Source organism: Ischnura elegans, chromosome 11, assembly GCF_921293095.1.
Source record: "Ischnura elegans chromosome 11, ioIscEleg1.1, whole genome shotgun sequence".
Taxonomy (NCBI): Eukaryota; Metazoa; Arthropoda; class Insecta; order Odonata; family Coenagrionidae; genus Ischnura; species Ischnura elegans.
The window spans coordinates 47,377,461-47,393,761 of NC_060256.1; the positions used below are offsets into that span (position 1 = coordinate 47,377,461).

The 16,301-nt window shown below is 37.6% G+C and overlaps 1 protein-coding gene across 1 annotated transcript; it reads left to right on the forward strand.

The window, feature by feature from the left end:
• The first annotated feature begins 9 nt into the window (after positions 1–9).
• Positions 10–15,009, forward strand: LOC124167536 (U3 small nucleolar RNA-associated protein 25 homolog). The gene is made up of 7 exons (XM_046545484.1): positions 10–1,250; positions 5,607–5,811; positions 6,220–6,506; positions 7,150–7,294; positions 10,786–10,992; positions 11,655–11,831; positions 14,576–15,009. Exons 1-7 carry the CDS (start codon positions 52–54, stop codon positions 14,738–14,740), a joined length of 2,385 nt encoding a protein of 794 aa, XP_046401440.1. The 5' UTR covers positions 10–51; the 3' UTR covers positions 14,741–15,009.
• Positions 15,010–16,301: the final 1,292 nt, after the last annotated feature.

The following is a 16,301-nucleotide window of genomic DNA, read 5'->3' on the forward strand; positions in this document are numbered from 1 at the left end:
TCGCGACAGTCAATTGTTTTACACCGGTGTTTTTTTTAAGACAGCAGAAACATGGCACGTGGAGGCAAAAGACAATTTGGAGGACGGCGAGGAAGAGGTGGCAAAAAGCGAAAAATTGTTATATCCAAGGAGGATGCACACCACTACAAAGAATTTGGAGAAGTTCATCCGTCAGAAGAAGCGACAACCCAAAGTAAGCGAACGACGAGGGTGGTGGACGATGAAGTGGAAGAAGATCAGGAAAGTGATTCTGACAGTGAAGTGGAAGAAATTGACCCGTATAAAAAGCTATTATCTTCTCTTGCACCCTCCGATGCTAACTTAGGGCAAAATGCTATTGAAAGTGATGAATCCGAAGGTAGTTCGGAGGAAGAGGAAACTAATGTAGATAATGAAAGTGATTTGAGGAGTGATGTTTCTGCAGATGGTCTGAGTGTGTTACCAAATGATGAAGGTGAACCTGAAGCACCTGAAGGTAGTGATACTGTGAATGAAGATCATGTTGACGTTGATGAGGAGGATGCGTTAAGCTACCCTAGCAATGATGAAGACAATGCGAACAACGTTAGCGATACTGATAATAATCAGGATAGTGAGAGTGAAGGTGAAATTGAAGAAAATGAAAGTGACTCTCAGGTGCAAGACCCTTTTCTACGACATTTACGTTCACAGCTGAGTGAAGACATGGTTGATATTCTTTCGTCTTCACCTCTTGCTTCTGTCAGACATAACCTGAAATGGCCAAAACTTGGTAACGTGATCGTGTATTTGCCTAAGTTCCCGAAACCGAGTAATAGTTCGAATAACGTACTTGCTCTTCCAGATGAGAGGAAAGTACTTGTGGAATCTATTAGCTTGCCTAAATTAATTCAGTCGTCTGGGAAGGAATGGTCTTCATTATTTATCAAATCCCAGATACGAAAAAATCTAGGCAATGCCAATCCTAGCGGAGCTGTTGACGACTTAAATGAACTAGCAGTAAACTTCACTGCATTACAAAATGAACTATTTACTCTTATCAATTCGTATAAAGACTTATATTTTCCAGAATGCCGGCAAGATATGAGTGAGGAGGTTAGGTTTGTGTACGTTTTACACGCTGTGAATCACGTTCTAAAAACTCGTAATGAAATAGTGAAGCACAATTCTCGCTTAGAGAAGAAATCAGAAGTTCCTGATCAATTTAGAGACCAAGGATTGGTGCGACCGAAGGTTTTAATATTGGTGCCTTTCAGGGAGGCCGCATTAAGGTGAGAAATTCGTTATATAGTGTATACTTATACTAACTTTCCTCCTCTTTCATCTCTCTCAGTAATTCTACATAATTTTGTTTCGTATTTGTAATCTTCATAATCTGAAGGTATACACTAATGAAATACCAATGCTGTACTGTTATTTGCAGTTTCATTTGGGATATCTCAGTATTGCTGTGGTTACTTCCAAGCTAATATTTTCTCTTAACTTATTTCTATAGAAAATATAGTATATGTGGATAAACGTTACACTTAACTTAGTATTTCACTGTGGGTATGAAATCCTTTTCCAAGGTTAAACGTGTTACCCTTATGAATGAACATGTAAAATTGGTTCTTGAAAAATGAAAATACATTTGATTTTATTAGTACACCCTTTTAACACAGATATTGCGGATATTGGACACTCAGATAAAGAAAGATTATAGGTTTGAAATAATAATTATAGAAAATGACTCGCATTTGTAGAAATTCATAGTACATATTAGTATCCACTTTGAACTTTTTCATATGTACTGTAAGAAGAGGAGTGATGCGTGAGTATACACAATTCAATAGATGTTTACATTTATGGTGATCTCATGGCAGTAGCAGGTTCCCGCAAACTTCTTTGGCAGCACCAGTTACAGGTCATCCTCAAGTCATCCTTTCAAGTTAATCTTGCATGGGAATTATGGCTGTGTGTCTCCGTATTTATATTGTGATGACTTTGCGTTGAATTTTCTTATGAGCAGTGGTCTTTTCAGTCGATATGTAACTCCAGTTTCATCTGTAGCTTCTTTATTTCAATGCTTAATGGCCTTGGTGCAACAAAAATGGCTTCGATACCTACAGTATTGTCCTGGCAGATAGCTTAGGGGGACTTCAGTCCCCCTTCAAATTGCTTTCCTGTGTGGTGACTGCCAGTCATACATCCTGGTAGGAGACATCTATTTTTAAAAATCAGACGAATTTTGGAAACATGCCCATGGAGATGGAGCCATAATCATTACATCTGTTTCTGTCAAATCCAACAATAACTATAAATTTCAGGACTATGCAAAAGAAGGTTTCATGGCTCATTACATCTGTTGGTAATGTTTTTTGGGTGTTCTCCAAGTACTATTATCTGTTAACTTTATGTCTGTGGGTGAGCTTTCGTGAGAGCCTGGACACTCCCGATGGGCTTCACTGATGAGTACCGAGAGAATGTAGGAGCTAACTTAATGTCGCCAAATGTACGTAGTCACTCTTAGTTTGTCGCTGAAAACCGAGTGTTATAGGTGGCCATAGGAATTTTGGGCACGGCACCGAGACAATATACTAACTCATTTTGAGGGGATTGAAGATAATCTCTTCACAAAAGCCCATTACATTGTCATCTGCCACGCTGAATGCAGTACCGGAAGTGAAAGGCATGCTTCAAGGCATATAAAAGAATGCGTGAGGTTTGGTAACACTGCTCCACCAGCAGATTTATGCTGTTGACACTAAAGAGGTCTGAGGGCGACTGAATTTCCAAAATGTTAGGCCACGCCTCTTGTCTGCTGAATGGCTAAGGGAAAGTCACATGTCGAGAAACTTTCTGTTCCCTCTTCCCTGCTTACTTAAGCCACGCAAGCTCACCAGCGAAGATAAAAAGAACCAGTGGCGCAGCGAGGGGGGGTTTTGGGGGATAAAACCCCCCCAAGAGCTCAGATAAATTTTTAAGTTCTATCCATTTCACTTAATTGGATTAATATTATTAATAAAATAGTGTAAATAGTAATAAAATGCTCCTCAGAAGGCCGTAAGACTCACCATTTTGAACCATTTATCTTAAAATACCCCAATTTATTTATCTCGCTCCTACTGCTTATCCTGGTGGGTATTCCATACCCCCACATACCCCAGTATTAGTTGCACCTAAACCCCCCCAGCCTTAATTCCTCCCTGCACCCCTGAAAAGAACAGTCTAATTGACTTTGTTGCCTGATATTTCATGGCCATTTCTGGTCACTTTTCCATTGGGATTCAGGATAATTTTTTTGTAAAGGGTATTTATGTGTAAGGGTTCATGGAGAGAAGAAGGTTCAAAGGGGAGGGGATGAAAGAGTTGTCATTTTATTTTTGAATAATTTCTGGGGAGGATCCCACGTGTGGCTGATTTTTAAGCCACAGTCTTATTGAAGTTCTGGTCACATATCCTAATTTCTAATGCCTCGCAAGTTAGCCAGGGTTTGAAGTTTTTCAACTTGGTGATTAATTTGGCATTTTGAATGTTAATCGCCTGTCCTGCACAACCACTGACTATAATGCTTGTGCCAATCAAATGGCACTCAAGTACTGCCCTGAGCAAACTTCTGGTTATGCACCTGGTATTACCTCGTTATAAACTCCACTCCGTGTAAAATTTCCCCACTCATAAGCTTGGTCACCAGTTTTCCCAAAAAAAAGCTATTTTTTCTTATCTTTTCTCTATGAAAAAATTCTGTGTATAGCATTCATGCCTATACAGTTTTCCTGCTTATGGGGTCAGTTGCACATGATTTCTAGGAAAATTAATAATGTTTTCAGCGAAATATTGATGATTTTTCATGGAATTAGAATTGTTTCTGCTGTATTAAGAGTATTTGTTGCCAAAATGAAGGTCCCCACAACTTAATTCTCTCTGAGGGAGGATGAAAGTGAAGGATTGCCTTACAGAAGGGTTCTCCTTACTAAGAAAATCTAGAAAACACAGCTACACACTCTCTCTGACTCTCCAATGAAGCTCTGTAGGCCAAGAGAATTTCCTTGTGAAGTGAGCCCGTGCAAAAATGTTAGCATTTTGCTAAAGTTTCTTCAGATTTATCCTTGCTTGCTTGTCTGCAGTCTCAAAATATACTCATTAGCTATAAGTGTGTGAAAGGATGCGATTTCATTAACTCATCATTGAAGGGGAACTTACAAATAAAGTTACGTAATTGCTTTACATAATTCACTCCCTGATTCAATCCTAAGGTTGATTTGGATTGGTGAAGACAGAGCTCATCCCAGACTTAGCCACAGGCCTGTGAATATCACACATTCACGATAGGAGGGCCATTTCCTTTACCTGGCCCTCCTCACCTTTGAGTGATGAGGGCCATTTCTTTTGGTGGTGTACAAAGGCTTCACCTGAAATTTGAACAATGAACACATCGATCAACAACCAACAGTAAATAATTACCCAGGAGGCTACCTTGCTCACCTTACCTTTGATGTGAAACATGAAATGGATTTCAAAGCAGGTGGACAGTGCTTCTATCTGTAATGCATATCTGGCTATTCAAGCCATTCTTGTTATTGCATAGGATAGTAGCGATGGGGTTGTGCTGGGCATTTTTAGCATAGTTGGTATGTTATAGGTTTAATCAAGGTTGGGTAGATGTTTTTAGTTGGGTAGTTGTTTTTTAGCTTTGTGCTTACTCCTTCTGGTCACCACCAAGTTTTCAATTAATGTCCCTGACAGTGCTCATCGTTCGCCATCTCTGACAAGTTAAAATCTGTGGTCAAACTGTACAAAAATCCCATAATTGTAGGTGAAATCTCTAGCCACTCAACAAGCAACTACCTATTCTGAAGCTAGAGTATCTAATGGCATGTAATGTGGTGTGATAGTATGTCCGCTAGAAGGAGCGCCCTCCTAAGGAAATAGCAAAACTGTGGATGAAACTTGAGAATTTCATGACGGCAAGTATGTACAATAAAGCAACAAACTGCAATTGAGTCTTTTTTCAAGCTTGTGTAAAAATTATAAAAAAATTCATGTGACTTTTGACTATTACTACTTATTCAATATTCTGTCATCAGGTTAAACTTTAATCTGTTTTCATGAGATTGTGGCAGAACAGAGCTGTATTACCTGAAATAGCTCTATTTACCTGAAATATTCAGGGAATATGCATCTTCTGGAAATTCGTAGGATATTTGGTGAGTGAGTCCTGAAAAATTCTTTTCTCATGACGCAACCGACAAAAGTGATGCTATAGGTTTGTTCTAATTTTTCTCAAAAATCTAACTCCCTTTTCTGGAAGCACTTTATCTGTTAGGATAGTTGCTTACTTGATTTTCTTCACTTATTCAAAAACATACAGCTCATGTATGGAAACTGATCAGGAAAACTGCATATAAATATGTATAACATTTCAGTTCTAGATCATTGCAGTTTATATCAAGGGTATTTCAGAGTGTACTGTGACAGCAGAATTATACACTGTTTATACAAGAAACCAAGCAGTGGTGATAAAATGAGAACCCACCAAATTTGAATATAATATTAATTGGAGTGGAATATATATTGAATAAAATCTTTGTAGTGTTTTTGTTTGTGGCTAAAATGAAAGTCATCTTGACGATTTTATCTCTTTTCAGGATTGTGAAAATGATAATATCAATACTCGTACCGAACAAGAAAGACAACGTCAGCAGCAGGAAAAGATTTTTTCAGGAGTATACTGGTGGAGAAATAGCAATGCCTAAGAAAAATCCAAAACCTGAGGATTATGAAGTTACATTCTCTGGAAATACTGATGATAACTTCAAAATAGGCTTGGCGGTCACAAAGAAAAGTCTCAAGGTAAACATCCACTATTTTAACTCAAATGACTTGACTTGCCATGACTCATCATATTTAATTTGCTTTGATAGAAATACATGTTTGATGCATTGTGATTTTTTACATAATTAACAATTTTTATCTACTCAGTTTACAATTTATTGGAGTAATGCACTATACAGTTATCAGACATCTTATACTCTTTTAATAGTGAATTGAACTTCATTATTTTTCTTATTCTGTGGTTTTATAGCTTTTGATTTTCCTAGTCTTGTTGCTATAATCTTTAAATGAGATACATATTTACTTAGCGCTAGCTAGCTCATACTTTGGATCGAAGTTTGAAACTTTAAGGGTTTATTTTTGTTATTGTTCATTTTGTATTTTTATTGGCATTCAACAATTATTTTCTCTCTTTATTCCATTCAGCTTTACTCTGACTTTTATTCATCTGACATCTTAATTGCTTCCCCTCTTGGGTTAAGAGTCCTGATTGGAGCTGAAGGTGAGAAGGATCGTGACTATGATTACCTTGCTTCGCTGGAGTTGCTTATCATGGATGGGAGTGACATATTCATGATGCAGAATTGGGATCATGTTATCCACCTCTCAAATCACATTCATCTCCAACCAAGTGCTGCTTCTATCGCTCGGTGTGGGACTGATTTCTCAAGAGTTCGTCCCTGGGCTGTTGAAGGGCACACCAGGCACTATAGGTTTGTAGTCATCATTTCAATTGCATTTTGCTTTAAGGTAATATGGGATTGATGTACTTAAATTTCCTTATAATGCTGTTTGTATATGTAATTTAATCTGTTAGTGATGTTGGGTTGGTTACCTTAACTTCATTTTCTGGGAAAAAATATTGGAATATAACCATTCCCTTGTTTAACTGAAGGGTTTGAGATCGTATTAGTAGCATCACAGTGTCACATAATGGTGTTAAGCTGTCTGGTAAATAGAACTCTTTTAATGCTGCATGCTTTTTTTTTAACCCAGACAGGGGTGGATCTAGGATTTTTTCTGGGGGGGCACAAGGGTCTGACAGGTCATTTCATATTTGAGATTAAAAACAAAATACTGCAATTGCTGTAGAAAATATTCTCTTCATTTTGATATGAAAGTTATAAATATTAAAATAAATGATTAAGATTCCAAAATACACAAAATAAAACGAACCTAATGATAACAGTTTTAAAAATCTTGTCTATTTTGTAAGCATCTGGGGGGGCACGTATCCTCCCCCCCTAAATCCGCCTTTGAACCCAGACCTTATTTTCTGTGTAATGCTTCTTATCTTGCATGCTTTCTTTGAAAAGAACATGCAAGTTCTTCCTAATTGTGATTTTTCATCAATAGGCAAACCCTGGTATTTGCTAGCACACCCCTCCCAGGGATAACGGCACTCTTTGCATCCAAGTGCAAGAACTATGAAGGTGCGGTGCGAGTCATGAATCCTGTTTTGACTGGAAGTATTAGCCAAGTTGTTGTGCAGATGCCTCAGGTTTGTACCTTATTGTTACATTTACTTTCATCATCAGCAGTCGGTAATTCAAGGATTTGTGTGTCACGGCTCTCAACCAGGGACAGATTTACCCAAAGTTACGCTATCGGCACCCATTGAGCACCCCTACTTTTTGAGCCCCCCCTTCCCCGATTTTTATGATGAGGCTTAGCCACTGGCATGAGGTTAGGTTCGGAAAAAAGGAATAAACATGCATGAGGTTAGGTTCGGAAAAAAGGAATAAACATATATGGCTGAGAGCATAAGTTTATGCTTGAATTTTGTATTCAGGGAAAACATAGATTATTCAATTTAAAAAAACAGCTTGGAGTAAAACTATATGAAACAGTTTAACTTTTATGCAACTAAAACACTTTGTGTATACCATTTCCAAAAATAATGTCTAGCCTTAATTCACACAACAAAAAGAAGCAGTAACGTCAAAAATAAAAACATTACGTGCTGCTGTAACTGAATGAACTGCAGTAAAACGAAATATAGTATACATTAACTAATTTTAAAATGCGTGAAGAGCAGTGGTACGAACTGCATTTTCAATTGAACGAAGCCTCTAAAATACGAATAGGACCAACCGCATATCTTCCTGCAATATCTTCTTGAGAAATTTAAGTGCAGATTAAAAACATCAATGAAGACATAACAAGGCCTGCCTCAAGCACAGTGACAACAACTTCAAAGGTTTCCTTCTTATCTTTTCGGCTAATTCATTAATTATGGCATTGCAGTTCAAGTTCTGCTATAATCCTAACTTAGCACAAATAAAGCCCTAGCAAAGAGGGCACCTGCAGGCAGACGGAACCCACATAATAAGCCTGCTGACGACGGTGCCGTTCGAGGCGCCTCCAGTACAGATCATTGTCGGTTGCCTAGCAGAAGGTGCCCCTTGGGCTGCGACACCCCTAGGCCTGTCTTACCTTACGGTAAATCCAGCCCCGCTCTCTTCTCAATTCTCTTATCAGGTCACCCAAGGGGACTGCATAGAGGCGGTCCTATTCTATCCCATGCAAGGCTGATTTCTGTTGCCACTTCGGTTGCATTTTAATCGGTTTTCAAAAATTTCTGCGGTGCGGTGATGAGTGGAATGCCATCCACTTTTTTCCAATATTTTGAAGTATGGTCTCGGCAAATGCGAGAAATAGCATTGAAAGGTTATGGTTTTGATAGATCACATCATCATGTGTATAAAGGCCGGTAAAATCCCTAATAGGGTGGTTTCCTATTATTTTTTATTGCCTAAATCGAAAGATGGAGTATGTATTTCACGCTTTTACATTTTTAAGTGATGATATGTATTTTTCGCGGTTAAATGAAAAGTGAAAATTTTCAAGCGTGCGAAAACGCGATGGCTAAGTATGAATGCTGGGAAAACTCCGTGTGACGTCGTTCTGGTCCCCGCTGCTGCAAGTGAGGTGACCTTGGGGCGAGGCTTTGAGCACTGATACGATGCAGGATGCTAGCAGGTAGCAGAGTACCCTGCTAGCAGGTAGCGCTTGGCTTAAATAAGGTTTATTAATAACTTATTAAACAAAGGAAACTTGACGACCTTAGGCAATTTTAATAGGTGATTATCAAGAGATGTTTCCCTGAGCTCTGTGCCTCATGCATGCATTGGTAATCTCAGTCGATGTAAAACTGCTATCTACTCGTATAGAATCTAGGTCCCTGTGACGTCACGCGGAGTGGCATCGCATGGGTGCCAATCAGGCCTTTTTCTAATGCAGTTAAAATTGACCTTGAACATTCGTCTAGACTTGGATTTCCAAAACCAAACAATTAGTTTATAATGAATACACTAATGGTTGGTAACGAATCACAATCAATGCCTTTCGTTTTCTTTGATGAAGGAAACTATGTACCCTATTATACCTTATTTCCCCTTGAAACTGGGATCAATTTGCTCATCAGGAACACGAGTGGCGACTTTTGCAAACCTATTTAAATGCACGGTGGGTGACAATATATTTAGAAGCCAATTTTAGGATCCTCTATGACATTCGTGAGTTCATCCTTCAACTTAAACAATTTTCTTTTGTTTTATATGTATTTTTCATACCTGTTCCATATATCTTATTCAAGATCTTCCTTTGCTGTTCTTGTGTTCCTCAATGATTGTTTCCATTCCCTTTAGACATTATTTTTCATAAAAATATGCTGGTTGGTGTACTGGTGGGTACCCTATGCATATTTTATACAACTCTCCAACACAAAGCTTGTCACCACTAACAATTTTATTTCTTCACCTTCCCTAATCACCTCCAGATGCATGTTGTGTATACTGCCACCATTTGCTGGGATAATTTGCCTTTAAGCCCCTGTGAAAAAGGAATGGATCTATCTCCATAAAAAATCTGATTAGAAGTGATAGAACAAGTAGAGTAATTCATGGTGAAGCAAAAAACCCAGTACTGTTCCACAAACTTTTATTTAAAAAAATTCTGTTTTAACTGGAAGAAAAAGTCGAGTTGTCACCTATTGCGTACTTGGCTGTTGCTTCGGAGATGATGAAGCACTCAATCTTCTGGGCATACCAAGCGATCAAGTGAAGAGAAGTGGTTTGGGCCTAAAGTTGTAAGGGTGCGGTTGTAGAGGGTGTGGGTGGTTGCTGGAAAATTCCATAATCTCAGGTCCCTGAGTGATGACGTTTTCTGTGGCATCCTCACTCCTGACTCTCGAAGGTTGAAGGTTACACTGGCTGTTACCGTATTTCACCGAATATTGTCCCCCCCCGCTAATTTTTAGGCTTCAGTTTCGGGAAAAGTTAAAAAAAATGCATTTGAATATAGTCCCCCTTTCACCATGGGCATTTTTGGAAAAAAAAGGGGGGACTAAATTCTGACACATACGGTATTTAACCTGGCTGATAATTGCTAGCGAAAGCACTAATGTAACCTTTGCTGATATTGATGCAGTAGATACCAGAGGTAAGTCTTAGGTTGATAACACATGCATCAGTCTGATTGGTCTACATCTAGAGTGGGTTCCTCATTGTATGTGCTAACGTATAATTTTTGTGCTGAAGAGGGTTACATTAGCAGTTACACAGAGGACTGATTACGTAGCAGTCGCACAGAAGTCTGATTTTTGGCAGTGCTAATAGGGTTCTTTGATCCGCAGTGAAATTTCTCTTAGGTTGAAACTAATATTTCTATTTAAGAAGATGCTCCATAGAGTATGGAATGGTACTCTCGATCCAATCGCCTTCTTACCCTGTATCTCATTGTACCACATGCAATAGTTTCCTCGTATATGCATCTAAATATTGGCTATCAAATCCCAGCAATCCCTGTTGCATATTGTTTTTTTACTCCCTTCTTAGTATTGTCCGCCAATATGCCCCCATTTTTTGTCTACATAAAATTATTAGCATACACATGCTATTTAGAGTGTTTAGATGAATGTTTTTTTTTCATTTTGATACATATGCATCTATATTCCCTCATCTTTTAAGAATGTCACTGTTTTTTTTACAGGTTTTCCACCGGATTGATGCCAAATCAGCAGTTGAAGCAATTGATCTTAGATTTAATACCTTCACCTCCAAAATTTTACCACAGTATAAGGATAAAATAACCAAGCATGTGATGATTTATGTTCCTCAGTATTTTGATTATGTCCGTATTCGAAACTACTTGAAGAGTGAAGACGCTTCATTTGTCCAGATCTGTGAATACTCTAAGGTAAATATATCACTATAAGGCCTGCCCAATTATTAGATATTTTATTATAATGCACTGTGTTTTCACATTGCAGGTAGTATCAGTCCCTGTAGTAATTATAATTTATTAATTTCTCCTTTCCTTAAAGTCATCAAAACAATTTTTGCTTAGTACAGCTCAAATTTTACTTTTTTCTTCCATATTTGCATGCGCAAATGGTCTTGCCTTGTATAAAATGGCCAGGCAAAAGTTTTTTTTTTAATACCTTCGCATATTCGTACAATTTAGTGTTCATTTAAGTTGCAATGAAGTAGATTTTTATACTTGTTTTATATGAATATTTTTTCAAGTCATGGTAGATCAAAAAAACAGTACAATTCCACAAACTTTGTTGCTATCGACTAGTTTTGATGGAAAACTCAAACAAAGACAAACAGGGACTATTTGTGTTGAGTATGTTGCTATAGCCATCAAAACTAGTTTACAGCAACTCAAAGTTTGTGGAACTGTAATGTGTTTTTTGTTCTACCATGAATAACTCCCTGTTCCACCGAGTGACCCCAAGATCAGTTGATTTCGTTTTTGCAGGTTTTAAAATTAGTTCTTTTTGTGGTTCGACTATTTTATTTTCTTCATTTTTTGCAGTAGAATATCACACTAATACATACTTTTGTTTCTTGTAGGATGGCAGAGTGGCTCAAGCCAGGGATTTGTTCTTCCATGGGAAGTCTCACTTCCTTCTATATTCAGAGAGGTTTCACTTTTTCAGACGTGTGAGGGTCAAAGGAATCAAGCACATCATTTTCTACCAGCCTCCATCTTATCCACATTTCTACTCAGAATTGTGCAATTTCATGCAGGTTTGTGCCTACTTTAAGCAGTCTACCTCTTAATATCACAGTTGGACTCACCCAAAGATTAACAACAATCTAAGGACAAGATCTATTACCTCTACCAGTATCTAGTACAGTGAAATGTCTTTGTAACGAATCTCTTACGGACCGCCGAAATACCTTCGTTAAACTGAAATTTCATTGTATGGGAAATTTCGTTATATGGGATGGAAATTAATTCGTTATACTGAATATTTCGTTACACTGGAATTCTTTATGAAGACATTTCACTGTACAATGAGCCCGGGTAAAATTGCCATTGGAATCAAAGAACCTGGATAGGGTAGTGGTCTGAGTAGTGGCCTGGAAATTCAAATTTCCGAGGCTCAATTCCAGGTCCAGGAGAATTTTTTCTCGAGTCAATTGATGTATAACCCAAGGACCTGGTGTTTATGTAAAGAAGGGTTACAAACTTACAATTTTTCATTCCTCCATCAATAACTTACATTGTGCAAAATAATTTCGCTATAACATTACGTGGCATTTGTTATCATCAATTGTTCTATTTGCTCAGCAGTCGAGATACATCATCTACTGTGACAGGATAACTGTACTATGTAAACATGTTGATAAATGCATATGTATGGAGTAAGGGAGGAAAGTTTGGACTGGAAGATAAGTTGCAGATTGAAGTAATCATGTTCTTGAGGATCCTCTGAGAATTTATAATGATCAGATCTCTCTTGTTTGACTGAAAATTTGCTTACCCTTTTGCATTAACATCTTGAATTAAAAAATTAACTTAGTTTTTCCACAGGATATCTTTATTAGTACACTACCGTTGTTTCAGGCCTGAGGATGATGCAGAGCATCGTAATTGTGGTAGTGTACTAATAAAAATATCCTGTGGAAAAACAAAGTTTGATTTTTCATTCTAAATAAGTAAATTCCATAAAGTATCGCCAGAAATCATCAACTGCATTTACATCCATTCTCATTGGCTTTTATCCTACTAAAGCTATTTTATACAGTGGGCCCTCATTATAACGGACAACCTTATTACGAATTTCTCTTTATTATGAAGCAAATCATTGGTCACAACGATACGGTCTATCCAATCTATGGTAAAAGAAACGTTATTACGAAATATTTGTTTTTACGAAATTACGAAACTCAGTCCCGGTCCCGGCGGTTACAAAGTAAACTTATTATGAAGTTTCACGAATAAGCAATGGCATTCAGGTGGATATACAGAATGCTATGTCATAATCGTTGTGCTACTTTTAAGTTCTCCTCGTGTACTGGTCCTAAGAGTGTCAACTATGGTTCTTTCTTCTGTCGGAGATACTTCGGTATGCACACAGCATCATATGATAAGATTCAAGCCTGTGGAATCTTGGTGACCCACTCATTACTGCTCGTAAATTGGGCATAAAGTAAGTCCTCTACTTATGAATAAATGATTTAGGAACTGTTAGAGGTACGAAAATTGGAAAAGTTCAAGCGTGCCTGAAATTTCAAATTGGTGCCTTTCGAGTCGGCCGATGTGATGTGGCGTAAAGGAACTTGCACTTTAGGCATAATCTGAACACAAAATCATTGAATCCAGTGTGAAGTCAGGAACTGTTCAGCGTTTCACCCGTTGCAAAATGCAACTCTGCATTACAATTGTGTGTGAACTCGCTGATGTGACAAACTGATCTAGCTGGGCATGCTGGAGCCGAAAAAAATTCGCTGTCAGGTGCGCTTCAGTAACTGTGGTTTCATATGGCTCTCAAAATGTGTGAAAATGCTAAAATTTGTGATAGAATGTTGATTAATATACTAGAATAATCACCATCCCGCGAGAATAATGATAAAAACTACAAGTAGCCCTTATGCAGACATGGTGGCTTAAGCTATTTTTGAGTTGTGGTCCCCCTGGGCCATGGGACCTCAGATCCATATATGAGAGACAAGGATTAGCAGATAAAATTTGGTGTGTTTCTGAGAAAGGTACATATATTTAAAATTACCGTCCACAGCAGGATTTGCAGCTATATTGCATATTATTAAAAGTAAAAATTATACTGGAAGAGGCCAGATTTCTCTTATCTCATGCCTGCCTTGTAGTCTATTGTCTTAGAAAAGCGGTTCCCAACTGGTGGTATGCGTATCCACTGGGGGTACGCCGAAAGTAATCGGTAATGGTGGATACCAGGAACTATGTATCTCTTAACCAGGAAATATGTATACTTATTGTATGGGGTATTTAAAACAAAGTTTCTCTCTGTACAATTATTTATGACTGAAAGTGTCACCAAACCCATAGAGAAATTATGTAATAAAATGTGCATGTTACATTGTTGGGGGTAGATATGGAAGGAAAAAAAGTTTGGGAACTACTGTCATAGAAGGTTGAAGTGAAGGAGTTATAAGGGTCCGGGCAGGAGCCAACTGACTGACTGACTGCTGGTTGGGGACTGAGCAGTTGCTGTGGCTTCATATAACTTAAAATGTGTGCATTTACTTTTAAGTAATCATAGAAAATCAATCAAAGAACCATATAAATTGCCTTTCACCTTAATTAATTTACAATGAAATTATGTAATCAAAATGAATAATAATTCGTGTGAGTAATTTTTTGTTCACCTTACAGTCTGATATGTATTATTCGTAGTAATTTTGGTTTTCATTGCATGGGGTAGTTAAGAAAATATTTTTATGTTCAGCATTAATTTTTTTTTTGCTCTACAAATTTTTAAAATATATTACTTGGTAATTTATTCCAGGCTTCTTATCAGAGGAAGAATCAGCAGGATAGTAATGTGAGTGTGGCTGTATTATACTCACAACAAGATGTGGAGCAACTGGCTGGTATCGTTGGGTCAGACAGAGCTGCTAAAATGATCACTGCTATTGACCGAAATGTTCACATGTTTGTCACTGGAGAATAAGGTTTTATTTGTATACCAGTTTAACACCTCAATACCATCAGCAGTGATGTTATTTTTGGCAATACGTATGAAGTTGTTTGTAGCCCATAATTGTAAATTTACTGTAATGGTAAATTATGGGTTGGAATCTGTTGGTCATCATTGAAGTTAAAGTATTTTTCTCTTTTGATTATGTAAATATTTGAAATTTAATGAAGCCAGTTACTTTATTTTACCTGCAATATTTTTGTACATATGTAGTTGGAATGGAATAAAAATGTTTATTTTAATTGAATTGCTTGTGATTTTGGATTGATCTTCAGGGATGCAGTGGACTGAGTCCTCATATTGTTGATCTTTCGTATGCGGCTCTCTACAAATGATTAATTTTAATGCTGCACATGAGGTTGTGCCTCTAAGTAGCTTTGTTTCTTAACTTAGGCAAAAATTCTGTGGCAGCAACTACATATTTATGTAGGTACTCTCGGAAGGAATATTTTTATGTACTTTATGTTGAAAATAGAAATATGATAGGCCTACCTCGTCAGTAACATGATTTAACTTTGGAAAATTATTTGTATGGTAATTTAAGCAAAAATGTTCTTTTTTTACACATTACCAATCTGGAAGTTCATATACTACTAAAAAAAGATCCTTAGCATGGGACACCTCTGGGTAAAACTTAGTAGAGCACTTGGCTCTGAAGCAGGTGGCCCTAGGTTCAAATCGAAGCTAACCCTCTAACCCTGCGGTCAATTCAGGATAAAAATCCTTTGTGTACAAATTTTCGAAGAGCTGTCAAAGAAATTGCAGGTATCTCAAGGTAAGTATTAAGTCATCAATATATGAAATCCATATGCTAGCTAGCCATGGGTTGTGTCACGTCATCTATCCAATATTTGATTTGAACACTTGAGAATGAATAGTCACTAACTCCGATTAGGATATGGAATGTAAGCCTAGACATAATTCAATTGTACTTAGTAAAGGTGAAGTAAACTTCCAGCTTAATCTCCTCAAGATCGTACTAGATCTGCCCATGATCAATACATTACTAGTAACGGATATTGATAAAACTCCGGGGGAGGGGGGATGCAAAAGATACTTTGAGCTACCTGTACTTTTATCGTAATAAAAAATAATAAAGTTACTTGCAAAATTTAAGATATTTATTTAAAATGGTTATACACATAAAAAAGACAATGCTATCTTATGATATAAAAAAGTTGCAATTGTGGTTCGGCAATACGGGCAGCCCCGCAAGGGGGAGGGGCGCCTCACTATATAATGTATTCTCCCTGGATCTACCCTTGATATCTGCCAGAGAGGGTAGGGCACAGATAGTCATCTTCCAACTCGGAGTAGCTTATATAAATCCTGGCATCGCCCATGGTCTTACCTGTGCTTAAGGTAGCTGTCCATGATGCCATGCGAGATCGAGCTATTCACCTAACCAAACCTATGTAGGTTTGGTTAGGTGCCACCAATGTATATATACATTGATGGCAATTACGACACCAAAAACATCTGTACCAAATATGGTATTCCCATTTACTACTCATCACTAAATCTTCATCCGTCA